A 21,239-nucleotide genomic window follows, 5' to 3' on the forward strand; every position below is an offset into this window, starting at 1 on the left:
GGTCAACGACCAGGAAAAGGATCTAGGAGTCATCGTTGACGATACTTTGAAACCCTCTGCTCAGTGTGCTGCATCAGACCATTGTAGTCAGACCATTGTATAGTGCATTGCAGTAATCCAGTCTTGATGTTATTATGGCATGCACAACTGAAATAAGATTTCCCTTCTCAATGTAAGGAGAGAGGCAGCGTAGCTGTCACAAATAACAGAAGCAGCTTTTGGAGGAAGTGATGTCATCGTTGGAAATGGACGCCTGAGTCTTAAGCTCCATCGGAGCAGTGTATAAATTTGCTTTGTTCCCAGCTCCCTGACCCCACCAACTTCGGAGTGGTTGCCCAGTTGTGGACTACGAGATGTTGACACGAAAGCGGTTAGAAAAATACAAATTCACTGCAGATCAACGAGATCACACAGCTGGTTCAGGCCGGACACCAGCAAAGCTGCGTGCCAAAATGGTGCCCATTGACTCGGGGTCAGATACAGAAGATCCGCCGAGCTCCAAGAAAGCGATGGAGAACTTACTAAACAAGATGTGGCTAGATGGTTTAAGGCACTGAAAGCAGAAATGTTGGAAGTGCGAAAAACGATCCAGTCAGCGGTGGCTGACATGCAGAGAGAAATGCGTGAGATTGGGAATCTAGTTAAACAGGTGGAGGAAAAGCTTGAAAACATGGATGGAGATGTGCAGGAGCTGCGTTCTGAACTTCACCTTGTAAAAGAAGAACGAGAAAATATGAAGTTGGCACTTGAGAATTTGGAGAACCGCTCCAGGCGATGTAATTTGCGTTTTAAGGGAATCCCCAAATTGGAACAGAATAATAACTGTGCTCAAATAATTCAAGAGATCTGTACCAAGCTATTGGCTTCGGCAACTGGAGAGTTGTCCGGGGAACCCTTGCCCGAGATTAAGCTTGACCGGGTTCATAGAAGCCTGGGGTCTCGACGTGAATCGCAGCCTAGAGACATTGTTGTTTGTTTCCATGATTTCACTGTTAAAGAAACAATATGGAAGGCGGCGAGATCCTTGGGGGAGGTCCCTTGGGAAAACCATAAAGTTTTGGTGTTCCAGGATTTGGCGAGAGGAATGCTCCAGAGGCAGAAGGAATTTCGAGATCTTACCAGATATCTTCAACAGTCTAACATCCGCTACCGTTGGCTCTATCTGTTTGGATTACAGTTTACAGTGGCGAGACAATCCAGGGAAGTTACCACTGTGGTTGAGGCTTGAAAAATACTCCTGGAGATGGGTTGTAAGGACCTGCCGACAGGAGCACTTACAGGGTCCCCCTCCTGCAGCAATGCAGGCAAGGAAAGGGTCCACATGGCAGAAAGTGCGCTCCGGTTGGGGACCCTTGGCACAGCCCCAATGTGGGGCATTGAAACAGATGATTTGAAACATTTGGTTTACTTAAAACTTATCTGTCTCTCTTGGTACAAGCTGTTTAAGGTTTATTGCCTTTGGCTTCTCACCTTTCTGGTTACACAGAGACTGGGGTTGATCCTGTGTGTTAGGGGATGAATGATTATTTAGTATGAATAGGTTCTGTTGTGGATCGGGAGTATGAGTGAGGTTGGCTTGGAAAATCAGTGGGTGGAGGAGGGGGACGGGAACATTCGCTGGCAGGCAATAATGCTGCTCAGCTAGGGGGATGTGGGGGGGGGGGGTGAGATGTCAGATGGGATCTTCTGGGATGCCTTAAAAACAGTGGTTCAGGGCCACTTCATCAAATGGGGGGGCACGTAGGAAACGAGACCGAGAGAGAAAGGAATTGGAGTTGAGATCGCGATTGGTGTACTTGGAGAGACTACATCAGTGGGGAGAGTCAGTTAAGGTATTTCGGGAGCTGTGACAATGTCGTATGGAGCTTAATAAGTTACAGGTTGAGCGAGTAGAATACATGAGAAGATTGGTCCACAAAGGTTTTTTTGAATTTGGCAATAAATCAGGCAAAATGTTAGCTAATTACCTTCGCCATCGACAACAGTTATCTACTATAATGAAAATAAAAGGTCCAGGGGACAAGTTGTATTACCGGGATAGAGACATTCAAGAACAGTTTACCCAGTTTTACCAATTTCTATATAGTAGAGAAGTGGAGGAAGAGATAACATTGATCCAAGATTTTCTGCACGGGCTGGAGTTACCAAAATTAACCAATGAGGAATATGCGGAGCTGGAGGCCCTCTTCCACCTAGAGGAAATTATGTCAATAAAGGGTCTTAAGGGGGGAAAGGCTCCAGGCTCAGATGGGTTCTCAGCGAAATTTTATAAAATATTTGTAGGAGAAGTAGGCCCACTACTGGTTAGTGGGGGAATGAATGTTTCTTTTTTTTTTTTTTTTATTTTACATTTATTCAAATACATTTATGCTATCCACATAAATTCACATTCTAGAAATAAAACAAAACTTCTATATGGGAATTAATTCCCTTAATAAAGGCAAAATAAACAACAATTTAGTCCACATAATATTGATCCAAGAACTAGGAAATATAAATGTAGGTAAACTAACAATACTTTTTGAAACAGACAGAGCCAGAAAAATTGCAGCTGGGCTTCACGCTATCACTCAGGAACTACTGCAGTACTTTCTTTAGAAGATACAAATTCTAATAATTTCTCAGGTTCAAAAAATATAAATTAACAGAGTTCAAAGAAATATAACATTTACAGGGAAACCAACATAAAGGTTGCACCTATACGCAATACTCTTTCCTTTAACAACAAAAATTTCTCTCTTTTTCTTTGAGTCTCTCGTGCAAAATCAGGAAATATTTGAATTTTCGAACCCAAGAACGGGGATTTCGAGTGACGGAAATATAGTTTAAAAACATTATTCCGATCTAATTGCAATGCAAAGGTAACCAAAAGTGTAGTTCTCTTGGTCACAACATCTAATGAGGACTCTAAAAATTCTGTTAAGTTTAAATCAGACTGGGGGTTAATCAAACCAGTCTCTCCAGCTCCAGAGATATATAATGCTTTTGTAATAGGTGGATACCCCTCAGGGGAATACCTAATACTTCATTAAAATACTTTTTTAACATATCTAGAGCTGGCATAAGAGGAGACTTCGGGAAATTCAAAAAACGCAAATTATTTCCCCTAATCTGATTTTCCAAATACTCTTCCGTTTTTGAAGATTATTATCCCTCATCAGTGTCTGTGTGATGGAGTTCACAGTTTTAAATTCTTCATCAAAATGTTCCATCTTAGAAACTTGTTCAACAGTTTTTGCTACAAGGTCATTTTGTGATTGTTTTATCTCCGCTACTTCGCCCCTCAAAGTACCTGTTATTTGCTGCAGGTTGGTAGTTAGTCCCTGTAGTGCTTCCCATAAGGAATCCAAAGTGACGGTTGATGGTTTGATCAAAACTCCGAGGCCAAGGGAGGGTTCGTCAGGGTTTCTCGGTAGCAATGCCTGAGATGATGTTCTCACTGGCGTCGACGCGGCAACGGGGTCTCCACGCACGGCCTCTGAGAACCGACTTCCGGGTTCAGCTGGCTGTGCAGTCGCTCCCGCGGTTTCCCTTCCTGGTCTCGGGGGTACCGTTATCGACGGAGGGCTCAAAGACGCTCCTTCAGCGCTTAGGTCCACATGTTCTCCCGGACCACCCAAAGCATTTTCTCCGGTTCCCGGCATTCGGAGTCCAGATTCTACCAGCGTTAGTTGCCGCAAGAGGGGGATCAACTCTACCTGTGGAGGTAGGTACTCCGAGTTTACCCTTCCGCTTTCCCATTACGGGACCTCGGTTTCTCAATTAGCAAACTTTCGGAGGATGTCTGGAGCTCGTTCTTGCACGTCTGTTCAGGCAGCCGTCTTGGATCGAATCTCGGGGGAATGAATGTTTCAATGGTCAATCTCTCCCAATCAGCATGCATGAAGCAGGGATATCTGTGTTACTGAAACCAGGGTGATATCCGGCACTTTGTGGATCCTACTGCCCAATCTCTCTGATAAATTTAGATGTTAAAATCTCGTTCAAGGTATTGGCCGATAGGGTTGGGGCTGGGTACTACCCAAACTGATACTACAGATCAATCGAGGTTTGTACTCACAGGCCAAGTGGCAGATAATATTTGCCATATGCCTACATGTTCTTTGGGAAGCCCAACAGAGGGAAGTTTCTGTGGCTCTTTTGAGCACAGATGCCAAAAAAGCATTTGACAGCATAGAGTGGACCTACTTGTAGGAAAGTGCTGCAATGTACGGGAGTGGGACCCTGCTCCTGGGTTGGATGAAGCAGCTGTATGAACATCTGGTTGCAAGGCTTAAGATTAATGGGGGTTACGTCCTCTGTTTTCCCCCCGATTGAGAGGGGCCGCCAGTATAGGGTGCCCTTTATCCCCAACTGCTCTTTGCCCTCTCATTGAGCCTCTGGCTCAGAGCATTAGGATGTTGGTGGATATAAAGGGGAGTCCGAATTGGTAATACAGAACATAAATTGATGCTTTTTGCGGAGGTGTATTGTTTTATGTACAGGCACCTAGCCTGACCTTGCCAGTGCTGTTGGGTGAATTGGACAATTTAGTAAACTGTCAGGATTTAAGATAAATTATGATAAATCAGAATTAATGGGTGTTTCACTTACACGGCAGAGGGCAGGAATCGTTAGCTTGGGCCTTTCCCTTCCGATTTGCTCAGGGCAGTATCAAATATCCAGGGGTCCAGATACCCAGCAAGATCTCTAAGCTGTTTAATTTGAATTATAACCCCCTTGTTTCGGTGACTTCGTAGAGATACGGTGGGATGGAGAGGCGATGTAGTTGTCTTGGTGGGGTCAGATCACGGCGGTTAGAATGAACATCTTACTTTGTTCCAGACGTTGCCAATTCTAGTTTCCCCGGTGGAATTCAGAAAGATACACAGACATATCTCGAGTTTCCTTTGGGGGGTAGTGCAACGCGATGAAGCAGAAAGGTGAGTTGGCACTAGGTGGGTCTAGGCGGGCGGGGAGTTCCCAACTTGGAATGGTACTTTTGGCCAGCTCAGTTGAAGCTTATTTCAGCCTGGAGTCAGGAACATTCGACAGTTCTGGCACTATACAGATCAAGTCTTTGTGTGGGATTATAATTGAAGGTAGTTCTGTGGGCCTCTCTCCCCTCCAGGGTGTATGGTCAGTTAACTGTTAACCACTTTTCCAACATCTGCTAACACTGTGGGTCTCTCCATTGGTAGGGACCAGAGGTTTTCGGCAGGATTTGGGGCACCCTGTTGCTGATAGATGGGCCACTGGGGGGCTGGTTTGCTTTAGGGATCTGCTGGATGTGGGCGAACTGCACTCCTTTGGGGAGCTTAGAGAGCAATATATTTACCTGAGTCTTATGGCTTTTTCTAGTTACAGGTTAAACATTATATGTATAAACAGGGATGGTGAGAGATGATCCAGATGATTATGAACACTTTGAAAATCTGTGTGAGTCTATAGGGAAAATAAGGGGTACTGTTCCCATTCTTTATAAGTTTATTAGGGGGCACAGATTTTCAGAAATATGCATATATGTCTCAATGGGAACAGGATTTGAATATTGAGTTCACTATGAATGAACGGAAGCAATAATTTTGGAGGTTAAAAAAGCCTCAATATTGGTACGTTTGAATTAAAATGCTTTTAAAGTTCTGACACCATGGTATTATACGCCTGTGCAACTTCACGCCATGTATCCAGCAGTGTCCCAAACGTGTTGGCGTTGTGGGGTAGAGATTGGAACCTTTATACATATCTGGTGGTCTTGTGAGCGGATAAAGCCCTTCTGGGAGAGAGTGGTGTCTCAGATAGCTGCTCATACCGGCAATCCTTTTCCTTGTGAACCACAATGGTGCTTGTTGGGATTGGGTAATAGACATGGGTTTGAAGTGGCAATGACGTCTCAAGAGAATGTGTTTAACAGCTGCTAAAAGCGTTATAGCAAGTCACTGGAAGCAATCAGCGGAACCACCTGAATTGGATTGGACTTGAAATTATCCTTGACTGGAGTAATGAAACAACTCACGGACAAGAGACGGGGCCAGTAGCTTCTGAACTTTGGATTCATTTTGGTACTTTAAACCCAGAAGTCTTAAAAGGTTGTGAGAGGGTGGGTACAGGGAGATGGGGAGTGGTCTAGGAGGGAGTTTTAGTTGGGGTAAGGGGTAATTAGTACCTTGGATTGTACTTTGTTTATACCTTTGGTAAGGTGGAGGGGAGGTTTTCTACGATATTTTGTACTGGATACATTCTGTTTCCAATCTTTGGTTTTTCAATTTTCAATACAAATGTTAAATGTTAAAAAAAAAATAGAAGCAAGCTTTTGAAGGTTGCTTGGATTTGGTGAATCAGAGTAAGTGTTGAATCTAACTGTATTTCAAGGTTTCTCCTTTTGTGATTTGAGGGGGAGTTTTGTACTTCCCAAAAGGGATTTTGATGTCGGGTATATATCCAGTTGTGTTAGGGACCCAGAGAAGCTCAGTTTTACTTGGTTCAGGCAACGTTTGTTGTGTTTAACCCATTCTTGAATTGCTGTTAGGAAATCAGTTTATTCAAGGCTGTGGGTAAGTCAGGTTCAATGGTATGAGTAGCTGCACAGCATCCACATAGATGTAGAACTGAGTGAATAGGTGACAGTGTCGATTCTTGTGGTACCCCGCAGGACAGTGTCCATGTTGGTGATGAGTTGCTGGCAAACATTATGGATTGTTGCTGGTCTGATAGATAGGATCTGAACCAGGCAATTCCTCTTCCATTGATACCTGTTTTTGTCAGTCATGCTAGCATGATATTATGATCCAGAGTGTCAAAAGCTGCTGAGAAATGTAGCAGTACTAACACCGAGGCGAATCCCCTGTTGGTTTCTGTGAAGATCATCTAGTAGGGATACAAGGACTGTTTCTGTTCCATAACCGGGACTGAATCCAGATTGACATGGATCTAGCCAACTTCTCTCTTCTAGCCAATCATTAAGTTGAACACTATTTTTTCTGAGTTTCCCTAGAAATGTGATGTTACATACTGGTTGGCAACTTTCAAGTTTGTCCTGGTCAAGGTGGTTTTTCTTTTGCAAAGAGCAAACCACTGCCCTTTTTAATGATGTTGGTAGTTGCTCATTAGAAAGAGGTATTCACAATTCTTGTGATGCTTTCTATGAGGCCTGCTGCACTATCTTGATGGGCAGGGGTCGAGGGAAGCAGGTAGTTGGTTGAAAGTGTCTTAGGATTTTATCAAGGCTCTCCTCTGTCATTATGTTAATGGTGTCCCATCTATCTCTGACAGGAGGGGGCAATGTTGTGTACCCCTGGTTAACTGGTTGGGGACTGGGTGGGATTGCCTGTAAATCCTGGCGGAGACTTTTAATTTTGTTGGCAAAGTATGCAGCAAAAACATTGCAGTTCAGTTAGACTGGCAGGCTGGTTCTGTTGTGGGGGTTGCAGTAGGCTGTTTACTATACTTAACTAGTTGGTTGAATTGGCAGCCTGTGCCATGCATTGGGAGAAATTCTGTTTTTGGTTGTTTTAAGTCTTGGCGGTACTTTGTGTGCTTCCTACAGTTTAGCCTGTCTTCATCCAGGCGAGATTTACACCATCTCTTTTCCAGTTTCCGTCCTTCACATAAAGATCCTAAGTTCTGGAGAAAACCAAGGTGAGCATTTGTGAGTCGGGCATAAGACTCTTTTTAGTGGTGCCTACACCGATCCATCAGGGAAGTTTGCTTGCCGTCTGACAACAGTTTCTTTTCTAATTACAAAACCTCTATTCATGACCATGAATTTGGATGGACATTATTACGCCAGTTGTGATTGGTCCACAGGTATCATCTTACCCAGCTGGATGCCAACGTTGGACTGAAGAGAAGGAGAAGACCAGAAGACTTGCTGGAGGATAGAAGGCTCAGAGAGAGAGCAAGAGACTGATTACCTACACCTGTGAACTGTGTACCTTGTAACTGACAAGGTTAACTCAGCTACATACACGGCCACCCCGAAAGATTGTGCCATCTGTATCCAGAATACAAACCTTGGATTGTATTCCTGGACTAAGAGACTCGCTGGGGGCTTCAGCTTGAGTCTCAGAGGAGGATCTGCTTCTTTACCATTGGAAGTCTGCAAGACGGCAAGGTGTACTACCTATGGTCAGGGTTTAGTTAGTCCACAGTTTTTATCTGTGATAGATCGGTTGTCAGGATTGGTGGTCAGTGAATCATTAGCTGCTAAGTGGTTTTGCACAAGTCAAGTTAGTGGTGTATGTTTTCATAATCAGCAGGATATCAGTTTTGTGATTAGTGTGTGATCACTCATTTAGATAGTCCATTTGGATAATCATATATATGTGTATATATTTTGATGATATCTATTTTTGGTACAAGCTATTTTTGTAATCTTGCTTTGCATTTGCCATAGATAACTTATTTTTCTATTCATAATAAATAATAATATATTCCATCTGTGGCATTGTTCCTTTCATTGGTACAGCTAGCTAGCCAAGGGTCTATTAGGTATAGTCAGTCATCCCTGTGCAAATGACTCCAGAATAATTGCTTTTGTGGTGATTATCTGATATAAAAAGTACATATGGATATATATTAGAAGTTTATACTTCTAATATATCCCTACATGACACAGGCGGAGGTTTGCCAGGTGGGTTTGACAAAAGCAAACCTCTCATAAAATGAACTAGAGACTGTCCAAAGATGGACCTACCTTCTACACAGTGGATAAGCACTAATTACACTAAGGTGAACCCTTACAGACTTGGACTTGAGACCAGACTCTGATAGGTGTAGAAGGTATTCAAGCAGGGTCTGTGTAGGGCAAGAAAGTGGATCTATGGTCTTGCTCTCACACCAGACAGCAAACATCTTCCATTTGAAAGAATAACACCTGCTTCTGGAGTCTTTCCTGGATGCCAGCAAGACCCAGGAGACACCCTCCGAAAGACCCAAGGAAGCACATTCTAAGCTCTCAAAATCCAAGCTGTGAGAGCCAGAGACAAAGTTGAGATGTAGAAGAGATCCCTCATTTAGCATGATGAGTGTTGAAAACAATCCCATCTCCACGGTTCTTCTGAGGATAACTCCAGAAGTAGATGGAACCATATCTGCCATGGCCAATACAGCACAATCAGAATTATGGTTCCGCTGTCTTCCCTGTGTTTCAACAAAGTTTTCCCCATTAGAAGTATGGAAGGATACGCATACAGAAGACCTATCCTCCAACTGAGGAGGAAGGCATCTGATGCTAGTCTATCATGGGCCTGAAGCCTGGAACAGAACTGAGGGACCTTGTGGTTGATGTGTGTGGCAAAGAGATCCCATGAAGAATGCCCATACTGAGAGACCACTTGTGTGGTTGCATTATGTTGCTCAGTCTGTCAGCCAGGCTGCTGTTTTTGCTCACCATGAGTGGCTCAAAGGAACATGCCATGCTGGCGAGCCCAATGCTACATCCAGATCGCCTCCTGACCAGAGGGAGTGATCCGGTGCCCTCCTGCTTGTTGGTATAATACATGGCAACCAGATTGTCCATTTGAATGAGAAGAATTGATGAGATAACCGATCTCTGAAAGTCTTTGGAATGTTCCAGATCACCCGGCGCACCAGGAGATTGAGCTGAAGATTCGTTTCCTTGGTGGACCAAACACCATCTACATGAGCTCCCCAACTCAGGAGAGATGCATCCATCATCAGCACCTTTTATGGCCAAGGAATTTGGAATGGAAGTCCCAGAGTCCAAACTGGATCAAATGGTCCATCGCTGAAGGGAGCATACAAACTCCGGGGACACTTGAATGACATTTTCCTGGCTCCCCGTGGCCTGACACCATTGAGAAGCCAAAGTCCATTGAGCTGATCTCATGTAAAGATGTGTCATGGGTTTAACTTACTCTGTGGAAGTCAAGCGGCCCAATATCTCAACATCTGCTGAACTTTGATCTGCTGAGATGCTTGAACTCTGGAAGCGAGTGTGACAAGAGTGTCTGCTTTCATCTCTGGAAGGTAGGATCGAACCTTCTTTGTCTCGAACAGGGCTCCTATGAACTCCAATCACTAGGCAGGGAGAAGATAGGACTTGGGGTAGTTTAAAACGAACCCTAGTAGCTCTAGCACCCAAATAGTCCTCCACATGGACTCCTGAGCACCGTCCTCAGAGGTGCTCTTTACCGGCAAATCTTCTAAATATTGGAAAACATGGATTCCCAGTTTAACACTGCATACCACTAAAACATTTGGTGAAGACCATGGAGCTGACGCAACGCAAGTGAAGTGCTCCCTAAATCAAAGATACTTACGGTGGGCTAGAAGTATCAGGATGCAAGTATATGCATCCTTTAAGTCCAGAAAGCATAGCCAATCTTTTCCTGAATCATTTAAAGAAAGGTGCCGACGGAGACCATCATGAACTTTTCTCGGACTAGGAAATAGTTCAAGGCCTTAGTTCTAGGATGGGACATTCCCTCCCCCCCCCCCCCCACCCCCACCCAAGTACTTTTGACATGCCTTCTGCTACTTGGCCAACTGGCAAAGTGACTCTGCCTGCTCCGGAGGGAGCACCTCTGCCTGGTGCATCAACTTGAGCACCAAATTTTACAAGTAGATGCTCGTGAAGAGCTGGGTAGAATTGTATTCGGGAGATGAGCATTTAGGCCTGGAACATCTTTCTTCCAAAAGAATCCACAATTCTAGCTTCTCTACCTGGGGGAGCCGAGGCATAGACTTTGGAACTCCTGGCTCTTTGAAAGCGGATTCAACCACCATGGAATTGTTAAGGGGAGGGTTCAGAGAGTATCTGATAGGACTCATCTGAGGAAAAGTACCTGCGATCTTCCCCTGACTCGAGTGCTCCTCATCGGTGTGAGACAAAACTTCTCTATGGGAGGGTTGAGACCGAGCCTGCCTCGATACAGAGGAGCCATGTCCACAAGAATGGCATCAAGGAGTTGGCTCTTGTCTCAACTCCAGCGAATCTTCCTCCACCGACATCGAGGGAGTCCCAGCTTGGGTGGCAGTTGACACCGAGGCCGCACTGCAGGGTGAGAGCCAAGCGAAGCCAAAACAGGAGGCAGGGTAGGTGCAAGCTCTCCCAGTGCCGATGCACACCGCTGCATAAGGTCATGAAGCAGCTCAGGAAGCAAGACCCAGATGCGCCCATCAAAGGCTGACATCGGGAAAAGGGGGAAATGGGACTTATATATCGCCTTTCTGAGGTTTTCTGCAACTACATTCAAAGTGGTTTACAACTACATTCAAAGCTGGAGCTCCAGTTGAGAAACAGGTTGCAAGACTGTCAGGGTCAATACTGGAGCCATCTGGTGGCTGCTGGGAGAAGTGCGCATTGGTACCTCCCTTACCTCCCTGTACGGACGGAGAGCGGTCCTCCCAGTACAGACGCTTCTCAGATGCCAAATCCCTTGATGCCCAGAATGCCCAGAACCATGTGTCTAGGGGGATCGATGACGATGCTTCTTGGCCTTAGCCCGAAGCTCATCACCAAGGTTACTCAGTGTCGACAAGGACAATGTCAAATCCTCACCTTGCCTCGAGGTTGGGTCCGACAATGGACAGTCCCGGGGGGCTCTGCACAGCAGTAGGCCTTGAGACAGATGGAGACCCATTCAATGCATCACTGCTCCATGTCTGCAGGTCTAGCAACAACTATGCTTAATGATGCTCCCAACTCCGATGCGATGCTCAACGTCGATGCGGACGCCTCCGACCTCTATGCCAATGTTGACAACGAGGAACCAAATTTGGCTACAAAAAATTTCTCACGCTGAGCCTTTCTGGAAAGTCGGGTCCTTTCCTTCATACAAAGACAAAGGATGCAGTTTGCACAGATATGCTCGAGCCCTAAACACTGGAGATGGCAAGAATGGTTCCAGAGATCGTCCGACTGCACTGGGTACAGCGCTTGAAGCCACTGGGAACTTTAGTGGACATGGATGGGGGAACTTTGTCAGCTAAATTAAAGGAAGCGGTCATGCCTGAAAAAGGAGCGAGGCACACGAAAAAAAGGAAGGTGAACCTGACTGAGGTCAAGGCCCAAAAGTGACTTTGTGCCTACAAAAAAAAAAAAAAGAAAACTTAAAAATTTTTCAAAAAAAAAAAAAAAAAGGGAAAACAAAGTTTTGAGAATGGAAGCACGCCAAAAAAACACGCCAAAAGACAACAAAGAACCTCTTAGACGATGGTAAAAAAAGCAACTAATGCAGGGGCGTAGCTACGGGTGGGCCTGGTGGGCCCAGGCCCCCCAATTTCAGCTCTGGCCCGCCCACCCACTCTTCCTCAAGGCCCGCGGCCAGCCCCAGCTCCCATTGCCGGCCACTGCTGCTTTTCCTGATGAGCAGCAAGGGCCGGCGCTACAAAAAGAAGATGCGCTCAGCTGACTGAGCTGAGTGCCAACGCGACGAGAAAAAATGTTTTTTAAAAAAACGCGGCAACCGCAGGCAGCCTCGAAGCATTGGCTGCTGGCCTCTGCAGGCTCCTCCCATCTCTTACGTCACTGCCCCTGGAGCAAACCAGGGGCAGTGACGTAAGAGACGGGAGGAGCCTGCAGAGCCAGCAGCCAATGCTTCGAGGCTGCCTGTGGTGCCACTTTTTTTTTTAAACATTTTTTCTCGTCGTGTTAGCGTTGGCGCTCAGCTCAGTCAGCTGAGCGCTTCTTTTTGTAGCGCCGGCCCTGCTGCTCATCAGGAAAAGCAGCAGTGGCCGGCAATGGGAGCTGGGCTGGTGGGCCTGAATCGGGAGAGGGAAACAGACGGGAGGATGGGGAGACAAAGAGGGGAAACAGACGGAAGGATGGGGAGACAAAGAGGGGAAAACAGACGGAAGGATGGGGAGAGAGACACTGGATGGAAGGATGGGAAGAGAAGAGGGGAGATGGATGAAAGATGCAGAGAAAAAGGGGAGAGACTGGAAGGAAGTGGAGAGAGAAGGGACACTGAACAGAAAAGGGTAGAGAGATAGACATTGGTTAGAAGGAGGGAGAGAGACATTAGATGGAAGGATCAGGAGAGAGGGTAGATGGGTAGAAGGATGGGGAGAGAAAGAGGGAAGACGCTGGATGGAAGGGTAGGGAGAAAGAGGTGACATGACGGAAGGATGCAGAAAGAAAGAGAGGAGACTATTGGAAGGATGGGGATAGAAAGAGGAGAGCTGCTGCATGGAAAGGGGGAGTAGTGAAAGATTGAGAATAAGAGGAAGGGGCATGGGGAGAACAAGGGTGAGAAAAAGATGAAAAGCCATAAGTAGATGAAGGAAATTAAAGAATGGATAGTAGAAATGAATTAAATCTGGACACAGAGAGAGGCAGAAAAATATTGAAGAAAGCAAAGAAAAAGGAGAGAAAAATGACAAATGGCCAGGAAACCCTGGCAGAAGAGTTAGCGAAAACGAAAGAAAGCAGAATCTAAAGGCTGGGAGCAACACAATGAGAAAAAGTAAATGGCCATACAACAAAGGTAAAGAAAATAATTTTATTTTTAATTTAGGATAAAGTAATATGGTGTTAATAAAGTTTCAGAGACCAATACTGCCTTCCTTAGGTCAGGAGAGGATACCGTAACAGCATTATACTGACCTGAGGCAGGAGGTTTTGGCCTCTGAAAGCTCACTGAAAAGGATTAGGCTATTAAATAAATTGTCTGAAATCTGATGCACTGAAAAGCAGCACTTTACCCTGTGTGACAAATGCATCTGAGTGTGACTAAATTTTGCTGGGGGTGGGGGTGGGCTAGAGAGAAAATTTTGTGCCCACCCACTTTGGGTTCAGGCCCACCCAAAATTGGCAGTCTGGCTACGCCACTGAACTAATGTGACTGCAGTCGGAAAGGCACTCACGCAAGCGCAGTGGAGCATGTCTCGCACTCCACAAAGCTCTTCTTATGTTTGTCATAAGATCCAGACCAGGCATTGCGGCCTGCATTACTCACATGAGAATGATAAGACTGCCTGTTCTCGGAGAAATCCTGGCACCAACAGTGAAATGTTAACATAGCTGCAAACAGCTATTTATTTTTTTTGTTTGCTATTTGCCCACCAGAAAGTATAAGGTATAAATATCAAATGTTAGGTTTAAGACATGCTGCACAGTGCATAACATCCATACAAATGGTACAGTTTTAAAGTCTGTAGGCTAGTAGTGAAGTTCATGACTTGTGCAGACTACTTGCTCATACATTCCTTCGTATATTTACGAACTCATGTTCAATATGGCTTACATAATTTGAAAAGCATGAACGTGTTCAAAATATATTAACAAAGAAAAAATACATCATATAATGTTAGACTAGTAAAACCTGAGTTAGAAACGGACGTAATTAAACAATTAGTGATTTAAGCTAGATAATTGAAATATGGAGGGAAAAGGTAAGGGCTAGTATTAGCTGCGATACACAGGAGTAGTGGGAGGTGGGATGAGGTAAAAATTAATGCCATAAGTTTATTTGAGAAGAGTGCTTATTTCCTTAAAGGCTAGAGTGAAGAAATGAGTTTTAGGAAAGCAGTTCCAAATTTTAGTGCCTTGATATGAAAAGGTAGCAGTATGGATTGTTTGGTAGGTTACTTTATTACAATTCGGGAAATGGAGGATAAGATATTCTCTAGATGATTTAGAGGCATTACGTGAGGATTATTCAATGAGGTTGTTCATGTATATTGGAGCCGAACCATACAAATTTTATAAATCACAGCTTGAATGATATTCTATCTTTTATTGGCAGCCAATGCAAATCATACAGAAGGGGGGTTTGCTTTGGTGAAGAATGGCAGTCTTTATATAGACGTGCGGCAGTGTTTTGAGCAGTTTGTAGGGTTTTTTTAGGAGATCCCCTGTAAGTCCTGCGTAAATAGAGTTGCAGGAATCAAATTTTGATAGGACTAGGGATTGAACGGGAGTACGGAACACTGATTTTGCGAAGAATGGTCTTAGTTTCCTCAATTTCCATAATGAATTGAAGACACTTGAGACTTTGGAAATTTGATTATCTAGTGAGTAACACTATACATCATGCATTTTGATATTTTAGATTGCCACTAAGCTAGATTAGATAAAACAAATTTAAAAAAAATACCACAAGCATTTCTCCTCTTACCTATTCCTTAATACAGCAGAATGACCAAATCTGTTGACATCATTATAGAAATCAGGTTTTGGAAGCACTGACCAATGATCACAAGCTAGAATTGAGGGAAAAGAAAACCAAGTTTTATCAGTCTTCCCTTTTTTAAAAGCAACAACATTAAGTACACTAAAACAGAAATTGATACGTCCTTCCACTAGGAATACAATAATATCAGTGTGACTGTTTACACAGACACTGTACAGCAGATATCTAGTCTTTCTCCTGCAGGTACAGCAGGTGTTCATTTTCTTCTGCAACTTACATATTTAACACAAAATACTGTGTTTAGTGTACAATAACCTTTTAAACGCATATACAGATTAATACAATGCAAGGTCCTGATCCTGGAACCTCAGAAGAACAAATGAACATACCTACCACATTCACAAACCTCACCACCTACCACATCCTCTGAGACCACAGATAGATACAAATTAACACTAGGCTTTTGCTGTTTCACTTCGGAAACTAAGGACTAACAGGGGAAGGGAAAGGAAAGGGGTATAGGATTGGATATACCCGCCTTTCAGTAGTTACAATCAAAGCGGTTTTCATATTATATACAGGTACTTACTGTGTACCTGAATCAATGGGGGCTTAAGTGACTTGCCCAGAGTCACAAGTACCTGAAATAGGAATCAACCCAGTGCCCTTGGTTCTTAGGCCACTGCACTAACCATTAGGCTACTCCTCCACTCAAAAACTAATGAAAGATTTACATGTAAATATTTATCAAACTTATCCTTAATCTACGATCACATCACATATGGCAAAATCAAGTGATTTTAATCTAATATTTCTTCTCAGAATCTCAAATACTCTCTCAGCATTTCAATGACATATGACGTTTGTCTCCGCAGTTCACACTGCAGGGAAACATCTAGAACAGAGGTGTTCAATGTGTCCTCAAGGTCTGCAACACAATCGGGTTTCAGGATTTTCCCAATGAATATGCCAGAGATGTACTTATATGCACTGCCTTTATTGTATGCAAATATATATTATGCATATTTCATTGTGGAAATCCTGAAACCCAACTAGGTTGTGGATCTTGAGGACAGACATTGAGAACCCTGCATCTAAAAGCTTCAGGAAAAATCTGAATGAGTAGCATGGGATTAATAACAGAAAGGGGCCTGTGTCTCATGGATTTGAGAAATGTCATAATATATACACAGAAGGAAAAATAAAGAACCAAAAGAAATCCCACGTTGAATGTAGTCAGCAGACAAAAGCAGGAAGTTGGAGAAGGTTTGAGAAAGACCAGGGACACAGAATGATCATCAATGATAAAAACACTTTATTGCTGATACATGCAAGGCTCGACACGGCACTATGTTTCGTCACTAAGTGCTTGCCACAGGGGTCATAAAGTGTTGTATCCAAAAGAAAGTTTGAATCAAGCACTTGATGACTCACTTTAGTGAATGTGAGACTGGTCTTTAGAAAGACCTTTATGATCACAATAATCTTTTGACTAGATGCACTATATTGGTGAAGTAAGAGCTAAAAGAAAATCCTTCAGAAAACAGATGACTAAAAATAATAGGACAAACAAACAGAAGAAAAAGCTCCACTGAAGGAAAACAACAGGCAGCAAACAAAGTGGAAAAACCTGTTGCAGATGGTGTTAAAGAAAAACTTTATTAACAACAGTCTTCAATAAAAAATAGGACCCGACATGACTCGTGTTTTGGCCCTACCAGCCTGCATCAGGGGTCTAAAATATTATAAACAAATTAATAAATAAAAATATACAAAAAAAATATATGCATGCATCATTCTAAAAATTAAATAGAAGTACATTACATACCTAGGAATTTATCATATCAAACATATTCCCAGACAAGTCATGTAAATCAAGTCTCCTATTGGCAAAATATTGTGCACAAAAATCAATAAATGACTTCAATATCATAGAAAAAGCTAATAAAATAAAAATTATCTACAGTAATATAAATGTATACTTGCCATCATTTTTAATCCCCTCTTTTAAAAATATATTTGGCTTTTGTGATTATTTTTATTATTGCATTTGTATCCCACCTTTTCCCACCTATTTGTAGGCTCAAAGTGGCTTAGAGTGTGGTTATGACAATCATTTTGTGTTAACAGGTACGTTTCTTATAGTTTGAATGTTGGTAAGAAAAGATAAGCATAGTCGTTTCATGATGAAAAGTACAATTCTTGCTGTTTATAGATTGGGTAGGGGAGGATAGACGGGAAGTGTTAGGTATTAGAGGTGAGCTGTGGTAATTGTGTGATTTGTTGAAGTAGTTTGTAGGCTATGTATTTTCCTTGTAGGCCTTTTGGAAGAGATGAGTTTTCAGAGATTTGCGGAAGTTAGTTAATTCGTCAATAGCTTTCAGGTCTGTAGGTAGATCATTCCACAGCTGCGTGCTCAAGTAAGAGAAGGTGGTGGCGTGTGTCAGTTTGTATTTCAGTCCTTTGCAGCTGGGGAAGTGCAGATTGAGATATTTGCGGGATGATCTTACAGCGTTTCTGGGAGGCAGGTCCACAAGGTTTAGCATGTAGATTGGGGCATCTGCGTGTATAATTATCTGTGATGGCTCTAAGGGATCCTATGTAATGAAGACTATAATTAACAATTCTGATTAGGTTCCGTTCAATTAAAATTATTTATGATTATATTCTATTAATTTATCACTTATGATTATGCACTTTTTTCAATTATGTCACAATCCATGCTTTGTTTTATATGGTTTTATACAATTATACATTTATATTACTGTAGATATATAAATTTTCTTAGTTTTTTCAATGATATTAAATCTCAATGTATGCATTTGTATTGCTACTGTTTGTTTATATGTAAGCACATTTATGATTTGGATGACTCTCTATATATTTATACTGGCCATAGATTCCTTTTTTCCATGTGTGTCTTCCATGTAAATCTGCATACATTTGCTGTTTGTTACATTATCTCTTGATTTTCATTTACTGATTTTTGTGCAAAATATTTAGATTGCCAATAGGAGACTTGATTTACATGACTTCCCTGGGAATATGTTTGGCACGATAAATTCCTAGGTATGTAATATACTTTTATTTATTTTTTTAGAATGATCCATTCATATAAGTTTTTTTGTATATTTTTATTATTTCTTTGTTCATAATATTTTAGGACCCCTGATGCAGGCCGGTAGGGATAAAACACGAGTCATGTCAGGTCTTCTTTATTATTGAATACTGTTAAAGTTTTTCCTAAACACCATCTGCGAGAGGTTTTTCTACTTTCCTCTACTGTTTGCTGCCTAAAAATAATAGGAAACAGCAGAAGAAATGGCAAGTCAAATACAAAGCACTCATAAGGAAGGCGCAGAGAGACTCTGAAAAGAAGACTGCGTCGGAAGCAAAAACACATAGAGGCATATTTTCAAAGCACTTTGGGAGGCTAAGTTCCATAGGTTTCTATGGAACTTTGGGAGGCTAAGTGCTTGAAAATATGCCTCATAGTAAACTTTTTTTAGAAGTCAGTAAAAGAACCAGTTGGACCACTAGATGACTGAGGGGTAAAAGGGACACTCAGGGAAGACAAGGCCATAGAGGAGAGATTAAATAAATTCTTTACTTAGGTTTTCACTGAGGACAATATGGGAGAGACACCAGTGCCAGAAATGGCATTCAATGCTGAACAGTCTGAGAAACTGATACAAATCTCTGTAAACCTTGATGTAATCAGGCAATTTGACAAATTGAAGAGTAGCAAATCATCTGGACCAGACGGTATACATCCCAGAGTACTGAGAACTAAAAAATTATCTTGCAGAGCTACTGTTAGTAATATTTAATTTATGTTTAAAACCAAGCATGGTACCTGAAGATTGGAGGGTGGCCAATGTAACACCAATTTTTAAAAAGGTTTCCAGAGGGTATCAGGGAAATCATAGACTTGAGAGCCTGACGTCGGTGCCGGAAAAAATGGTAGAGAACATTACAGAACACATACATAAGGGTTAAGGAGACAAAGCCAATATGGATTTAGTTAAGGGAAATCTTGCCTCATCAATCTACTACATTTCTTTGAAGGAGCGAACATAAGGATAAAGGTGAGCCGAACGATATTGTGTATCTGGATGTTCAAAAAGCAATTGACAAAGTACCTCATGAAAGACTCCAGAGGAAATTGGAGAATCATGGGATAGGAGGTAGTGTTGTATTGTAGATTAAAAACTGGTTAAAAGAAAAAAACAGAGAGTAGGATTAAACAATCAGTATTCACAAAGGGAAAGAGTAGATAGTGGGGTTCCCCAGGGGTCTGTGCTGGGACCACTGCTTTTAACATATTTATAAATGATGATCTAAAGATGGGAGTGGAGGAGTGGCCTAGTGGTTAGGGTGGTGGACTTTGGTCCTGGGGAACTGAGTTCGATTCCCACTTCAGGCACAGGCAGCAACTTGTGACTCTGGACAAGTCACTTAACCCTCCATTGCCCCATGTAAGTCGCATTGAGCCTGCCATGAGTGGGAAAGCGCGGGGGTACAAATGTAACCAAAAAAAAAAAAGAATAACTAGTGAATTAAAATAAATGATGACACAGAGAGGGGCATTTTTGATATGACATCTAAGTCCGACTTTGGACATTTTGCAAAAAACGACCAAAACCTGAGTAGCAAAGAAGGTCATTTTCAAAAAAGAAAACTGTCTATCCTTTGTTTCCAAAAATAGAAGGCTCTGTGATTTGAACATTTTATTTTTTGGTCCATTTTCAAAAAAAAAAAATCCAAGTGCTTAACGCACAAAATCAAGCCATTGGGTTGTAGGAGGAACCAGCATTTTTAGTACACTGGTCCACCTGAAATCCCAGGAAAGCAATAGGGCAAACTAGGGGGCACTGTAGTGGACTTCATAAAATGCTCCCAAGTACACATCTGACCACTGCTCCCTTACCTTGTCTGCTGAGCCCCCCAAAACCAACTACCTCCAACTGTACACCACTACCATAGCCCTTATGGGTGAAGGGGGCACCTATATGTGGGTACAGTGGGTTTCTGGTGAGTTTTGGAGGGCTCACAGTTTCCTCCACAAGTGTAACAGGTAGGGGGAAGTAGAAGCCTAGGTCCACCTGTCTGCAGTGCACTGCACCCACCACTGCCTATCACTAGCCTACAATTCCTCCATTAAACCCCAATCTTTAAGTTCCCAAAGCACAAAGAAAAATAGTGTTCACTTACCAGAGAAATGTCAGCTTCTCTCAGAACATCTCAGAAAGAAAGTTCAGTGGTTCCTTTCCTCTTTATATAGTTTTGAATTTAAGGGGACTTTTTCAAAAGAGGCTCTTTCAAGCTAACTCAGGAATGAGGGTGCCCATAGTAGGCAGATATTCTACTTCCTCACATCTTAACACCTAACTGAAGTGAGGTCAGTGGCCGTGCTACCTCTCCAGCAACCAAAGAACAGAAACTAAACTTCCCTCTATCTTTTAAAGTTTTTTGGCTGTTAAGTTTCTACCTCTAGAAAAAGGTTTCAGTTGAAAACTATGGGAAAATGACTACTTCTAGAGAAAATTTCAGTTTAAAACTATGGTAAAAGGATTGTACACTATGGAAACTAGTTAATAATGCTTGCTCTTTTCTCTCCCCCCCCCCCCCTTTTAATATTAAAACTAGGTCCTGCAGTGCCTGATAGAGGCTGTTAATGCTGTGGTACAAAGTTCAAGTTTTAAAACTGGGGAGGGGGAAAAAAAAAAAGGAGTACGGCTAAAGCGGCTAGAGCTCTTCAGCTTGAAGAAAAGACAGCTGAGGGGAGATATGATAGAGGTCTATAAAATAATGAGTGGAGTGGAAAGGGTAGACAGGAATTGTTTGTTTACTCTTTCCAAAAATACTAGGACTAGGAGACATTCAATGAAGCTACAAAGTAGTAAATTTAAAACAAATCGGAGAAAATATTTCTTCACTCAACGTATAATTAAACTCTGGAATTCGTTGCCAGAGAATGTGGTAAAGGTGGTTAGCTTGGTGGGGTTTAAAAAAGGTTTGGGCGGCTTTCTAAAGGAAAATCCATAGACCATTATTGAAATGTACTTGGGGAAAATCCACTGCTTATTTCTGGGATAAGTAGCATAAAATCTTTTGTACTTTTTGGGATCTTGCCAGGTATTTGTGATCTGGATTGGCCAC

General features: G+C 42.6%; 1 protein-coding gene across 1 annotated transcript in view; it reads right to left on the bottom strand.

Annotated features, from left to right (window-relative positions):
- Window positions 1–21,239, bottom strand: part of ATRN (attractin) — a 626,429-nt gene that overhangs the window by 477,569 nt on the left and 127,621 nt on the right. Inside the window, 1 exon segment of the mRNA XM_030190990.1 lies at window positions 15,063–15,147. Coding sequence (XP_030046850.1) covers window positions 15,063–15,147 — 85 coding nt within the window.

This window comes from Microcaecilia unicolor, chromosome 2, assembly GCF_901765095.1.
Source record: "Microcaecilia unicolor chromosome 2, aMicUni1.1, whole genome shotgun sequence".
Classification (NCBI taxonomy): domain Eukaryota; kingdom Metazoa; phylum Chordata; class Amphibia; order Gymnophiona; family Siphonopidae; genus Microcaecilia; species Microcaecilia unicolor.